Source organism: Drosophila ananassae, chromosome XL (genome assembly GCF_017639315.1).
Source record: "Drosophila ananassae strain 14024-0371.13 chromosome XL, ASM1763931v2, whole genome shotgun sequence".
Taxonomy (NCBI): domain Eukaryota; kingdom Metazoa; phylum Arthropoda; class Insecta; order Diptera; family Drosophilidae; genus Drosophila; species Drosophila ananassae.
Window position 1 is genome coordinate 2,255,515 of NC_057931.1, and position 13,243 is coordinate 2,268,757.

The 13,243-nt window shown below is 44.1% G+C and overlaps 2 protein-coding genes and 1 long non-coding RNA gene across 4 annotated transcripts; 1 reads left to right on the forward strand and 2 right to left on the reverse strand.

Moving 5' to 3' along the window:
- Positions 1-2,648: 2,648 nt before the first annotated feature.
- Positions 2,649-4,869, reverse strand: LOC6503674 (EF-hand calcium-binding domain-containing protein 1). Its single transcript, XM_032452582.1, has 4 exons — positions 4,801-4,869; positions 3,448-3,884; positions 3,272-3,395; positions 2,649-3,211 (listed from the first exon to the last, which is right to left on the reverse strand). The coding sequence occupies exons 1-4, from the start codon at positions 4,867-4,869 to the stop codon at positions 2,732-2,734; spliced, it is 1,110 nt and encodes a 369-aa protein (XP_032308473.1). The 3' UTR covers positions 2,649-2,731.
- Positions 4,870-4,999: 130 nt separating this feature from the next.
- On the forward strand, positions 5,000-5,798 carry LOC116655175. The gene is made up of 2 exons (XR_004310332.1): positions 5,000-5,437; positions 5,501-5,798. It is a non-coding gene; the product is annotated as an uncharacterized LOC116655175 (long non-coding RNA).
- Positions 5,799-6,709: 911 nt separating this feature from the next.
- LOC6503673 (ubiquitin-conjugating enzyme E2 H) lies at positions 6,710-13,145 on the reverse strand. Of its 2 annotated transcripts, none has more exons than XM_014905535.3 (2): positions 12,795-13,145; positions 6,710-8,915 (listed from the first exon to the last, which is right to left on the reverse strand). In XM_014905535.3, exon 2 carries the CDS (start codon positions 8,652-8,654, stop codon positions 8,103-8,105), a length of 552 nt encoding a protein of 183 aa, XP_014761021.1. In that variant the 5' UTR covers positions 8,655-8,915; positions 12,795-13,145; the 3' UTR covers positions 6,710-8,102. The 2 variants fall into 2 exon arrangements, with proteins under 2 accessions (XP_014761021.1, XP_001963955.1); XM_001963919.4 differs by lacking the exon at positions 12,795-13,145 and adding an exon at positions 10,758-10,915.
- Between the last annotated feature and the right edge of the window lie 98 nt (positions 13,146-13,243).

The following is a 13,243-nucleotide window of genomic DNA, read 5'->3' on the forward strand; positions in this document are numbered from 1 at the left end:
TATATTGGCAGCCCCATGCCTCTTCCGATTTTTGAAGGGGGTCCATCAGAAAATTTTGAAAAAATGGGATCGAAAATTTTGTTTTCAGGTTTTGATGCAGAATGGAAGATGATGAATCTAGAAATCGTTTAAGGTATTCCGCTCGAGAATCGGACAAATATCGGCTGAGATATAGCCTCCGGAAGGAGTCATATTGGCAGCCCCATGTCTTTTTCCGATTTTTGAAGGGGGTCCATCAGAAAATTTTGAAAAAATGGGATCGAAAATTTTGTTTTCAGGTTTTGATGCAGAATAAAAGATAATGAATCTAGAAATCGTTTAAGGTATTCCGCTCGAGAATCGGACAAATATCGGCCGAGATATAGCCTCCGGAAGGGGTCATATTGGCAGCCCCATGCCTTTTTCCGATTTTTGAAGGGGGTCCATCAGAAAATTTTGAAAAAATGGGATCGAAAATTTTGTTTTCAGGTTTTGATGCAGAATGGAAGATGATGAATCTAGAAATCGTTTAAGGTATTCCGCTCGAGAATCGGACAAATATCGGCTGAGATATAGCCTCCGGAAGGGGTCATATTGGCAGCCCCATGTCTTTTTCCGAATTTTGAAGGGGGTCCATCAGAAAATTTTGAAAAAATGGGATCGAAAATTTTGTTTTCAGGTTTTGATGCAGAATGGAAGATGATGAATCTAGAAATGGTTTAAGGTATTCCGCTCGAGAATCGGACAAATATCGGCCGAGATATAGCCTCCGGAAGGGGTCATAGTAGCAGCCCCATCCCTTTTCCGATTTTTGAAGGGGGTCCATCAGAAAATTTTGAAAAAATGGGATCGAAAATTTTGTTTTCAGGTTTTGATGCAGAATGGAAGATGATGAATCTAGAAATCGTTTAAGGTAGTCCGCTTGGGAATCGGATGAATATTGGCTGAGATATAGCCTCCGGAAGGGGTCATATTGGCAGCCCCATGTCTTTTTCCGAATTTTGAAGGGGGTCCATCAGAAAATTTTGAAAAAATGGGATCGAAAATTTTGTTTTCAGGTTTTGATGCAGAATGGAAGATGATGAATCTAGAAATCGTTTAAGGTATTCCGCTTGAGTATCGGACCAATATCGGCTGAGATATAGCCTCCGGAAGGGGTCATATTGGCAGCCCCATGCCTTTTCCGATTTTTGAAGGGGTCCATAAGAAAATTTTGAAAAAATGGGATCGAAAATGTTGTTTTCAGGTTTTGATGCAGAATTAAAGATGATGAATCTAGAAATCGTTTAAGGTATTCCGCTCGAGAATCGGACAAATATCGGCCGAGATATAGCCTCCGGAAGGGGTCATATTGGCAGCCCCATGCCTTTTTCCGATTTTTGAAGGGGGTCCATCAGAAAATTTTGAAAAAATGGGATCGAAAATTTTGTTTTCAGGTTTTGATGAAGATCGGAAGATAATGAATCTATAAACCGCTAGAGGTATTCCGCTTGAGGATCGGACGAGTGTGTCAAAAGATATTGGCGTCGTTAGGGGTCGAATATTAAAGCTCAAGTCAGAACTGGGTTCTGGTGGCGAGTATAATGTCGAATAAAATATATAAGCCATTGCCAGTTCTAGTTAATCGACAGTCATAAATATATATAATTGCATATAAGTATATATAGTATATGCAACACTTGTGAAGGCAGCCTGTTCCTGGTAGTTTGAACTTGGATACCATGCCATATATGCTGAGAATGAAAATGATATTTGTATGTAAGTGGCAATCATTCCGGTTCTCCGCCAATCCGGTCCACCTTCCACTCACGTGTGGCGGCCAAACTGGAAGGGGGACACATTTTTGATGGAGGAACCCACTGAAACAAAACAATTCCGAATGGAAGGGGCTTTGGGCGTTGCATGAATGCCTTCAATAGATGGGGAAGATTCGTGACAATTTTGTCTGTTTTTGGTGTCCGAGTATCTGTATCTGAGTCTCAATCTCTGGCTTAGATGCATCTCTATGCATGTCTATGTGTTTTGTGTTTTTGGGTGCTTTTGTGTGTGGATGCGGCTGGCTAATCGAATAAATTAGCTCGCATTACCGGACCGGTTGACTGGTTTATTGTTTTCGCTCGACACTTGCATAAATATGACGACGCCTTGAAATCGCAATCTTGCAACTGGCATCTGTGTTCTTATCTGTATCTGTATGTGTATCTGTCGGATGCCTCTGCCCAATCCAAATCCAAATCCAGTGTCGGCAGCAAATTGCATCTCTGCCGTCATCATAGGTCGGGGTCACCTATTGACCCCTAGTTAAAAATCCACTATAATTACTGTTAACTGTAACTGCCAATCAAAATCAGAACCTGCTTCGTAGTGAAGTACACTTAAAGGAATAAAGGGTGACTAGACTCACAAGTAATAATAATATAGATCATATATCAGAAACAATTATTCTTTTAAACCACTTTATTCTATTTAAATTTTAGCTCTAATTTTAAATTTGTATAATTATATTTAAGTGTAATCTCTCTCTCTCAAAGTATTCTATTACTAAACTCAACTTTCAAGATAAACGTAAACAAAAGCAATCCTCAAGATACTCCATTAATAAAATAGATACTATCTGATACCCGATACTCTCTCTCTCTCCGTAAACAAAAGCACTTATCATTCAACGTTTTATTAGAATTTCTTCACATTTTTTGTTTAATGAATAAACAAGTTAACATATATTGGGATATAAATAAGGGTAGTTAGAATCCTAGACCTGGAGCGTGGAGAAAAAGGACACCACAGCACTGTCCGTGGGCAGGCACTGCCCGAAAGCCTCGATCAGAAGCGGCTCCGCCGTCACAGTGCCCATAAAGTCCTCCAGGGACACCTTGCCATCCTTGTCCAGATCGAACTTTTTGAGGACTATCTCCACCAGGTCCTTGACACCCTCGTCGGGATCCTCGTCCTGCGGCTGCTTGATCAAACAGTTGCGGAGCAGCGTGAACATCTCGTCCTTGGTGATGAAGCCGTCGGTGTTCAGATCGTAGACTCGGAAGCAGAAGGCGGCCTTCTCCGCCGGAGTGCCACGCAGGAAGGTGGAGAGGCCGATGAGCCAGCCCTCCAGGCGAAGGGGCAGGCCCTCGTGGGCCTTGTCCCAGCTGCAGAAGATCCGCTCCATGAGGATCTCCTCCGTTACGATGTCGAAAGTGCTGTGCAGGAGCTCTCTAAAAACAATCCGATCGATGCCCTGAATTGGGTTTCTAGTTAGTTATTATGAAGGATGAACTGGAAGAAGGAGGATGCAGACCTCTACGGCGGCATGGGGCTTCGCGATGGCCGCACTGGATGAACTGGAGGCCAGAGTCTTGGCCGCGTACTGGCAGTTGGAGACCAGTTTCCGGTAGATCCTGCAAAGGGCATCCAGCTCGTCCCTGCATGGATTTGAGAGTTTCTGTCGAGAGGTTCTCGTTGGGATTTACTTACTTGGTGAAGCGGGTCTTTTTACGGAGACTTTCCAGCAGTTTGGGATTTATTTTGCCGCTCAGCTCGTCCATCCTCCGTTGCCGCTGTTGCCGTTTGTTTTGCAGAGCTTTGTCCTTCGACTGTTGGTTGCTCGAGTTGCGCTTGCCGCTGGCGAGGAACACGGATACCGTTTTCAGTATCGTTTTGTTGGCATGTAGTGTGGATCTACCGACGCTGCCATTGCCATTGCCTCCTGCCGTCCCTGTTCCTGTTCCTGCTGTTGCTGTGGATGCCGCTGCACCTCCTCCTCCTCCTCCGCCGCCCCCAGCTCCTCCTCCTGCCGCGCCACTCGGCTCCCCACTCCTGGCGGCGGTTGGTGTTGGCGAACGACCCTTGCCGGCGCCCGCCTTTCCTGCAAAAAAAATTTCCACTACATGTACACCGGAAGAATTTCTTGTCTATTGTCTCGCAAATATCCTGGCAGATCCTATAAGTCCCAACATTTTATATTCAATAACACCAAAATTTGACATGTTTCTTTGAACAGACTCTGAAGAAAACTATTTAAAACTTTGAAAGCTTCAAGCCTACAAGTATTATCTCATTTCTCGCAGTGTATCCTAGACGGTGCGTGTGTGGGTTGCTGTTTTATGTGTCAAAGTCGACACGCTTACCCGCCAACCCCATCCATCCGTCCTTCCGTCCTCCCGTCCGTCCATTCATCCACCTACCAGGCACTTCCACGGAAAAAGCCCTTCAAATATGTATGTGGAGCAGAGCAAACAAAAGGCCCGAAATGCAAATGCTCCTTGCGGAGCTCAGACTACACCGCACCAAACCCTACCATCATCCTAGCCAGTCCCAGGACCCACTCCATGCCCATTGGGTAATGGGTAATAGCGTTCACATTCTGCCCAATAAATTGTTTCAGCCGGCGATTGCGATTCCAAGTGCACTGCGAGAAAGCTCTGTCATGGACAGAATAGTGTGCCTGGCATTGGGTGTCCCTCTTTATTCTCAGTGCATTCATTTACTTTTGTGTTCACTTTGATTTCAATCTAAGACCTCCTCCGCCTCCGCCACTGACTCTGCCTGCTCGTGTCATTGTTTTGTGTTGTGTCGTGCTGGCTTTTGAGAAAAATGTTATTATCTGGTGATTACCCGTATAAGTAGACCTCCATGGAGGCCTCCATGGCTGTCTGGCTTCCAGGCACTATAATTTTATTAGCATTTAGAAGGGGGATGCGTGCTCCCTACATATACGAGGCACATATGAAGCCATCGTTTAATTTGTTGATACCGGGGTTGCCCGGTTGCTCGGTTGCCGCAAAGGACGAAGGACCCACTGCTTACTACTTACTGCCTACTGCTTACTGCCTCCCATCCCAATTGGCCAAATGAAACATGGTTGGACCCGACATAGTGCACCACCTTGCCAGTCATTATTCCATCACATGTGACAGGCGGGGCATCCTGGCCGGGCTTTGTCCTTTCTTTATTCTTTTTCTATACATATTTATTGCCTTTCTGCATTATTGGCCACTGATTGTCTTGCCAGGATAACGATTCAGTTGCCAATTGGCAAGCCAAAGGAATGGAATGGATTCTGTTCCTGCCAGGACTCTGCATTCTTAGACTTTTCGAGATTAAGGTTCGAAGCGATAGAGGTAATCCTTGGAAAGTTAAGGGCCTTAACTTGAAAGTTGATAGTTGATTTTGGTTTTATATTTGTCAAGGATCATAAAAGACTTTACTTTTTTGTTGTTATGTAAACATTGGCTATTGAATAATAACTTTAAAAATGGCAATTGCCATGACAACATTTTGTTTACTTTGGAAAAAGTGCCTTTGGAATTTGTGTCAAATACTTTGAGTTTTTGTTTAATTAAACGACTTTCAAAGGATCTTAGTTTCTCTGCATCTTATTCTTTGATAAACTGAGTACATTTTAGGGAATCATTTACACTTTTTAATTCATCTTTTGAGCCAAAAATCCTGCGGAACACTGAGGGTAAGTCGGACAATTGATTTATGGTTGCTAATATTGCTTTGAACTGATATTACGTCACCGCAGGAAATCGAAAAGGTAATGAGCCTCCAGGGGTTAACTTTTCCAGGATGTAAACTTGCAGTTTCTGCAGTTTGGCCCAAAGGATAACAAAACTTTCGCCTCTCGGAGTTGCACAAACTTTGTGCACTTTCTGCGGGCGCTGCAAAGTATGCTATGGAATTGGCGAAAGGGCGGTTGCAATTCCAGAGCCGTAATTACAATTTTGCCAACAACAACTCGCACACACCACTCACACACACATTCTAGTTGTTGTTGTTTTTTTTATAGATCTTTAAAGTAGATACCCATGTCGTATCCTTGCTGTTGTTGTTGTTGTTGTTTTGATGGCGCGATTAACTCCACGCAGGAGAGCGTTAAACCGTGTCCCTCGACAAAAAACAAAGGAATCAACAAACGGCTGAGCCGCGGAATTGGCGAAAGGAGTTTCCAAGGAGCGCTGCCAGATGGGCGTGGCGCAGACGGCCCACTCAATGTGTTGACAATCCCCATTCATTGTCAGTTGGAATAGGTAAGGGTTCCGCACCCACACCCGCACCCGTAACCGCACTCGCACCTGCCACAGGACCTCCCTCTCTCCCTCACCCTCTGCCGAGTCCTGGTGGCAGTGCCTGGTGCTAGAATCAAACTATTGACAAAACAAGGCCAAGTCATAGACCACACTGTCTGCTGGTTCTAGTTTTGTTCTGTTTCCGCTTTTATTTGTTAGATTTCACTTGCTTTTTGTAACAACATGTTTGTTCTTTACTCTTTACTCTTCACTTCTTACTCTCTTTCTTTTCGCTTTCGCTTTAGTCCTGTGTGACTTCGATTGCTTGGATTACGAATTAATTATTGTGTGTCCTGATTATATGTATGTATGTATGCATATATAGGCATGTGTATGCGTGTGTGTGTGTGTGTGTGTACTTATATACAACTATCAGATATTACTCTTTAAACTTTAATTCTGCTGTTAGACTTAGACGTACGTATTGTTATAGTGTTAGTACATAGTACAGTAGATCGTAATGTCTATAGATCTGCACTTTGATTTGATTGCCTCCCCCTCGCCCGCGCTCTAGCCGCCATCTTCGGTCCTTTCCAGATCCCAGATCCCAGATCCAGCATCACCTCCTAGGGGCCTCCTCCAAGCTAGCTTTGATTAACAATTTTTTAGAGATAGATAGATAGATAGATAGAGAGAGAGACAGATATAATGGGGTAAACATCAAGTGGAAATCAAAAAAATGTATTGTAATTCATAATTTATAATAAAAGTAATATTAATTATAAACTCAAACAAAAAAACATAATCGGACTTGGTTTAAACACGGGTGGCATAAGTTAGACATAAGAATTATTGCATTTAATTACATGATCAATTCGAATCCTATTTTAAAACATTACATAATAACCGTACAATAATATTAATTAACAAGAAAAAGAACTGCAACATTTAATCTGTATTTCATCTCGGTCTCCATCTCCATCTCCATCTCCGTCTCCGTCGTTTCCTCCTCGAATGCTTCCTCTAGGATTTGTCTTGGTTTTTTCTTTTTTTTTTTTACTTTTAACTCTTCACTTTAAATATTAGTTCTATTTAGTTTCGATCGTCGGATGGGTGCTCTTCTATATTGCAGTTAGACTCTCTAAATTTATAACTTTCTCAGATGCGAAATAAATTGGATTCTCTTATCAAGTTTTTCGGGGAGAACAAAATAGAAAACTCGATGATCTCTGCTTGTTTCATTTCTCGATAAAAACTGGGTTTCTTTTTGTTATGGTGGTACTTGTTGTGGTGTTCTGTGTGTGGCTGTGTGTGTGTGTGTGTCTGTGAGTGTGTCTGGTAAAGATACATTTTTAACTTTTTCGATTTTTTGGTATTTAAACTCTAAAGAACGGGCATCGACGTCTGTTTAATGCCAGATCAAGGCCAAAAGCAATACGATTTTGTTATACGATCGCACGTCATATATTGCATGTGCTTGTGCACTCTTTATGTTACTTGTTTGTTTGTTTTTTAGAACCATTCTATATATAATTAATTGCATTTGCATCTATTTTAACTCTCTGTTTTTGTTTTTGTTTTTGTTTCTGTTTCTCATGCTGTTTCTGTTTCCGTTTCCGTTTCCTTTAACGTTAATGTTACTTTTACTCTGTATTCTATTCTGTATTTTGTTTCCATTTTGTTCTCCTCTCGGGTCTTCACCGATCCTCCTCCTCCTCATCTCTCCAGCTCACTCTTTCTCTCGAGAGCTCTTGTTATCCTTCCTTTCCGTTATCAGCTACTGATGGCTAAACTAAGAGTTTTCAAATCTTGTTTTTTTCTTAAATTAGTAAACACATATATATATATGTGTATATATATATGCCATGTATATATTTATATGTATGTGCGTGGGTGCGCAGATCCCCACGCCACCATCCAATCACTTTATATCTTAAAATCCAATTACCACATATATATATATAAATCAATATATATATATATATGCATGTGTGTGTGTGTGTTTGTATGTATATATATTGTTGCTTGCTCTGCTGCAGTTGTTGTTGTCGCACATTCTTAGGCTGTTGTCAGCGTTAGCTTTAGCGGTAGCTTCGTCGTCGTGGGATCCAACCGATATTATAACTCCATGTCCCTGGCCTCGTCCTCGCTATAGTCCGACATGCTGGACTCGCTGTCGCTGCTCTCGCGCTCCTGCTGCGCCGCCCGCAGCGCATCCTCGGTGGCATATCGCTGCACATAGTCGGCAACCTTGCGATGGTACTCCTCCGGCTCGTGCAGGTACAGTGCGGCCGCGTCCCGATTGAGCGGATCCACCGGATTCGGGTAGGTGAGCAGCTGCGGCAAGAACGACTCAAATATGTTGGAGAGATCGTACAGCGCCGTCCAGGCCTGATTGATCACATCGAGGCAGACGGTGCCGGAGGACTCGTCAATGTTCGGATGGTAGATCTTGTTCACGAACCCGATGCTCGGTGACTTGAACGGGTAGTTGTCGGGCAGGTAGACTCGCACCTTCCATACACCGCCCTCGTACGGCGTCTCTGTGGGGCCGAAGAACTTCACATGGAACTCGTTCAGGCCGCCGAGGATCGTTACCTCGTGCTTCGACTCGATCAGCTTGATCACGTCGTTGTCCATGCGACGCTTTCCAGCACTGGGCGAGGACATTCTGTAGCTTGTAGATAGATTTTGCGGCAAAGACTGAAGATGGTTAACTTGATTGGGGATACACTCCTCTCGTTGTCAGTTATCTAAGGCTGGGGCGGTGTTTTGTTTGGCTATTTCAGTTTGTTCTGTGTATTGCTGTTGTGGTTCCGCTAATCCACCGCTAATCCTGTTGCTCAGCTCCTCAGCTCCGCCGGCACCTTCGGGGACTCCTCCGCATTCGTCAACTCTTGGTGGCAGGGTCCAGAGCAATTAGTCAGCTGTCTGGAAAGGATAACACATTATTAGTCATAGTTTAGAGGGTTTGGATATTAATAAGAACCATAGAGTCATTATTTTGCATTCTTTTAGAATATATGTAATATAAGATGGTATGGCTCCGATACGATCTGGAGGATGTCGTGGTGGCTTCTGAGTTATCTATATACTCTATATATATTTATATTCGTGTAAATGTAGGTCATATCAAGCCCAGCGAATCTCTTGACTCGCTTTTGCACACACACACACACACACACACGTCCACATTTGCATACATGTATGTATACACTGCATACTTGGCCTAAATGAGGAAACTATGTCAGAAATCTGTGACGTAGTTGCCTCCAAACCACCCTCTCCGCCACCTCAGGCTTGTCGTGCTCTCTACTACGTCATTGCCGTTTGCAAAAATTCGTTGTCCTTCGAAGCGGATTTTCTTGGCGGACTTATGCTGCATACTTTCGGGATACCGTTAAGCTCACCCTGCTGCCTGCCTGCTGCCTCCTGCCCCATCCTCACCCCACCCCCCACGAGGTTGCTTTATTTCTTTTGGCTTTTGCCTTTATTCTGGTTGACTTGGGTTCAATTTCAGAATCGTTTGGCAGATGGGGGCGTGTGGGAGGCAGCCAGTATGTGGCAGGGGGGGGGAGGTCAGATGGTTAGGTGGCTGTTGTTTTCAAACAAGCTCAGCTGTTTAATGTTGTTGCTCGCTTGAAAGTCACACAGAGCGGGAGAGAGAAAGTTAGCGAGAGAGAGAGAGCGGGAGCGGGAGCGAACGGGCTCCCGCGAGAGTCTATTGGGGGGGGGATAGTCTTGAAATCAACAAATATACAGTGGGGTCAACCTGGTATCAGGTTGATTAAAACAATTTGATAGCTGTGAAACTGAAACTGAAGACGGGCCATAAATGAAGGGCTCCAAACTAAATTGATAACGGTAACTTGAAGCTGATAGGGTCTCACACTGGAGCTAATCTGGCAAAGACGGAGTAGTCTGACAGGAAGTGGAAAGCGCCCAAAAATGGATTCAGCCTGCGAACGCCTGAGTGGCCCCACTGTGCCTCCAACTACTGTCCCCGTTCTGAGACCTGGCTCTTTCTCTCTTTTCCCCCCATCAGCCACTTGGACTCTCCTTGGAATGAGCTAATTCTGCGCTCTCCGTTCTCTTACCCGACTCCCTCGCCCGCGCCACCTAACTGCCATGGACACCCCCTCTTACCAGAGTCTTCCCGTTTTTTTCTTTTCTTTTTTTTTTGTCTTTGCCACGGTTTGGCTTCGTTAGTTTAACAAATTGTGAAATTCTCTTTCGATTCGTTTTCGATTTGTGCCTGCGTGTGTGTTGGCGTGTGGAGAATTGCTGTTGTTGGGGGAAAAAGCGAAGTAATACTGTAGGCTCCATCTTGCTCTGTGGTTGTTGGGGCTTTTGTAATTGGCGTTACTTTTGCCATTGTCTGTCTGTGTGTGTGTGTGTGTGTGTTGGTGTGTTCGCGCTTTTGATGCGCCCACATGGAAGATCAACAACAATAACAAAAGTACACCAAAACGAGAGTCAGCTGCAATTGGAGAATTTGTTATTGCTGGACGCTGGCTGGGCTGTTGTTGTTATTGTGCTTTCCGAAAGACCCTGACTGGTGTCTCTATTAAAATAAGATTGTCTCATTTCAGTATTTTCGGTTTCGCCCATTTTATACGTTGTACGTTGGGGAAACACAAAGGCCAGATAAAACTTTTAAAATGAACACATTTCGCTTGTTTATCACATCGACCACAAATGTTTTTTTTTTTAATACATAATTATGAAATTTGTCTATATATTTTTCCTCTTTTTTTGGATTTTGTTATTTACTTGCAACTGTTAGCTTTGCTGTTGTGTTTGCTCCGACTCCGTTATGCATATAGTGGATAGTGGATGGTGTGTGCGTGTGGGGTTCGCTCGTTTTGTTGTCTACTTCAACTAGTTACTGAAAATTAACTGGCAACAGAGTTTCGAGCCCCCAGCAGAAAGCAGAAGCAGAAGCAGCACGTTGGAGAGCACGAGGCAGCAGCAGCAGCAGCAGCAGAAGCAGCAGCAGCAGTAGCAGCATAAAGAGAGCAAACCTTGCGCACACACAACAAAGCGAAAGGAGAGGAGAGCGCCAAATGCGCCAAAGCGCCAGTGATAGTGAGTGATACGGAGAGCGAACTTGCAGTGCCCCTTCACCTGTCCCTCGCACCCCCTCCCCCGTCACCCACGAGCGCCTCCCCAACGATTACCCTTCAAAGCATATGCAAGAAAGAAAAATCATAATAACAAAGCGAAATTAGAGGAGAGAGCGAACCAGAAACAGCAACAAAAATCGTTCTGTCAGAGAGCAAAGGAACAGCTGTAAAGTCACATGCACACACACCGACACACCTGCGATCAAAGCCAAAATGCAGCAAAGCCAGTGCAAAGGCAAAATGCAACGAAAGAAGCTATCTAAAGAAATGGGGGCCAGTGGTGTAGAGTTGGGGGGGTTGGCTTGTTTTTGATGAATTTGTGGTTTAAAAATATACTCGTTAAGTTGTCTTTATTCGATGTGGAAAGGCTGTGACCCTGCATGGGGGAGGGGGTGAAAGGAATAGACCCACCCTGCGAACGCCACTGGGGGGTGGCCGAATGGAAAAAAGAGAGTCTGAACAAAGCCGAAGTGCCGATGCCCTTCAAAATTGTGATTTTGCCATGACGCACGCGTGTGTGTGCAGTCTAGCAATAAATTCAGCGCTTGTTTAAGGACGACGAGGTCCCGAACGAGGTCAAATGCAGCCAGCTAGAGGGTTAAAAATAATGCAAATCAAATTCAAAGCCAAAATTGGGGAGACATCTTTGTTATTGTTTTTGCAACATCCCCCCCGTCTCCCATACACGCCTACACACGCACATGCACTCGGTCATTGACTGCGCATTACAGTGTATGTGTGTGTGTGTGTTTGGGCAAAGGGGAGACTTTCGTACATGTATATGTACATACATACATTATTTATACAAGTATGGGTACATTGCCCAAAGGAAGCAAATCTTTTGAAATGTGTTTTTATATACAACACATGTACATACATATGTATTTCACTTCGCATTTCACATTTCAAGCACGCCAGCGTGCATTTAATTATACTGATAAGATTTAAAACGCAAAAGCAAAGCCAGGGGGAGAGCGAGAGAGGCCGATAGCGGGGCGAAAAGAAATAGGTAAACACAACGCAATAAGCAGGCCAAAAGCAAAGTGCGTAGTTTAGGGGAGTGGGGGATACATAAATAGGTGGGGGAGCAGGGAGCAGCACAACAAAGAAAGCCTGCACCACCTAACGGGACTTCAGAGCAGGCAGGAACACAGGAGTAGGAGTAGGAGTTGAAGAAATGGCAAGTACTAACGGTGGACAGGGTGCAATTATTGGGTAGACCCAACGAAAGACCGAAATAGAGTAAATAACAATTGCTATTTTGGCTTGGCACGACACACACTTACTGGCAAAAACAATACGATGTGGTGGCTGGGGGCGGGGGAGCTGAGCAAGAGAGCAAGTGCGATAGAGAGGCAGACATGTGCACTGGAAGTCGAACTTTGCATTTGATTTTGGGAGCGAACCAAGTTGGAAGCAATTGGGGAAATAGTGGGGAGGGGAGGTCAGAGGAGGAGAGTTTGGAGCGACGGCTAGTGGAAAAGGAAAACATTCACAGCTGTGCGGGGGGGTCGAAACTGCTGTTGTTGTGCTTTTTGTTTTTATCAGCAAACACACAGCACCCACACAGACACACTCACTCACTGCCAAGATGATGAGATTTTTCAAACCTTGGCCATATAAAAAATGCAGTAATTCTATTTCGTGAAACAATTATACATACACACACGATCTTATTCTGTACCTTTTATTATGATTTCTCTTTTGTGTGTATTTCTGTGGTCGCTGTATATGTTGTTGTTTGTTGCTCCTGCTGCTGTTTCTGTTTTTGTTGTTGGGTGCTCCGTCGTGGGGTGATGATGGCTGGCGGCCGCCTTCGATTTTTACGCTTCGATACTTCTCCACATTGTTGTTAGCACCGACCGCGATCTGTGCATTATTTCACTCTCGGTTAGCCCGTTTGCCTCTTCCGCTGGCACTCCGTGTCGTCCGTGGTCTAGTCTTTGTTTTTTGATTGCTCAACGGTTTAAAAATCGACTCTGTTTGTCTTTGTTGTTTTGCCAGTGTTGATAACAATACTTTTTGCCACAGCGTTGCCAGATGGCTAAAAGCTGGCAGTGCAGGAAAATGTTTCCATGAATGGTTATTATAGAGTTTTCCCTCTAATTCTAACATAAATTTAAACTTTTATTT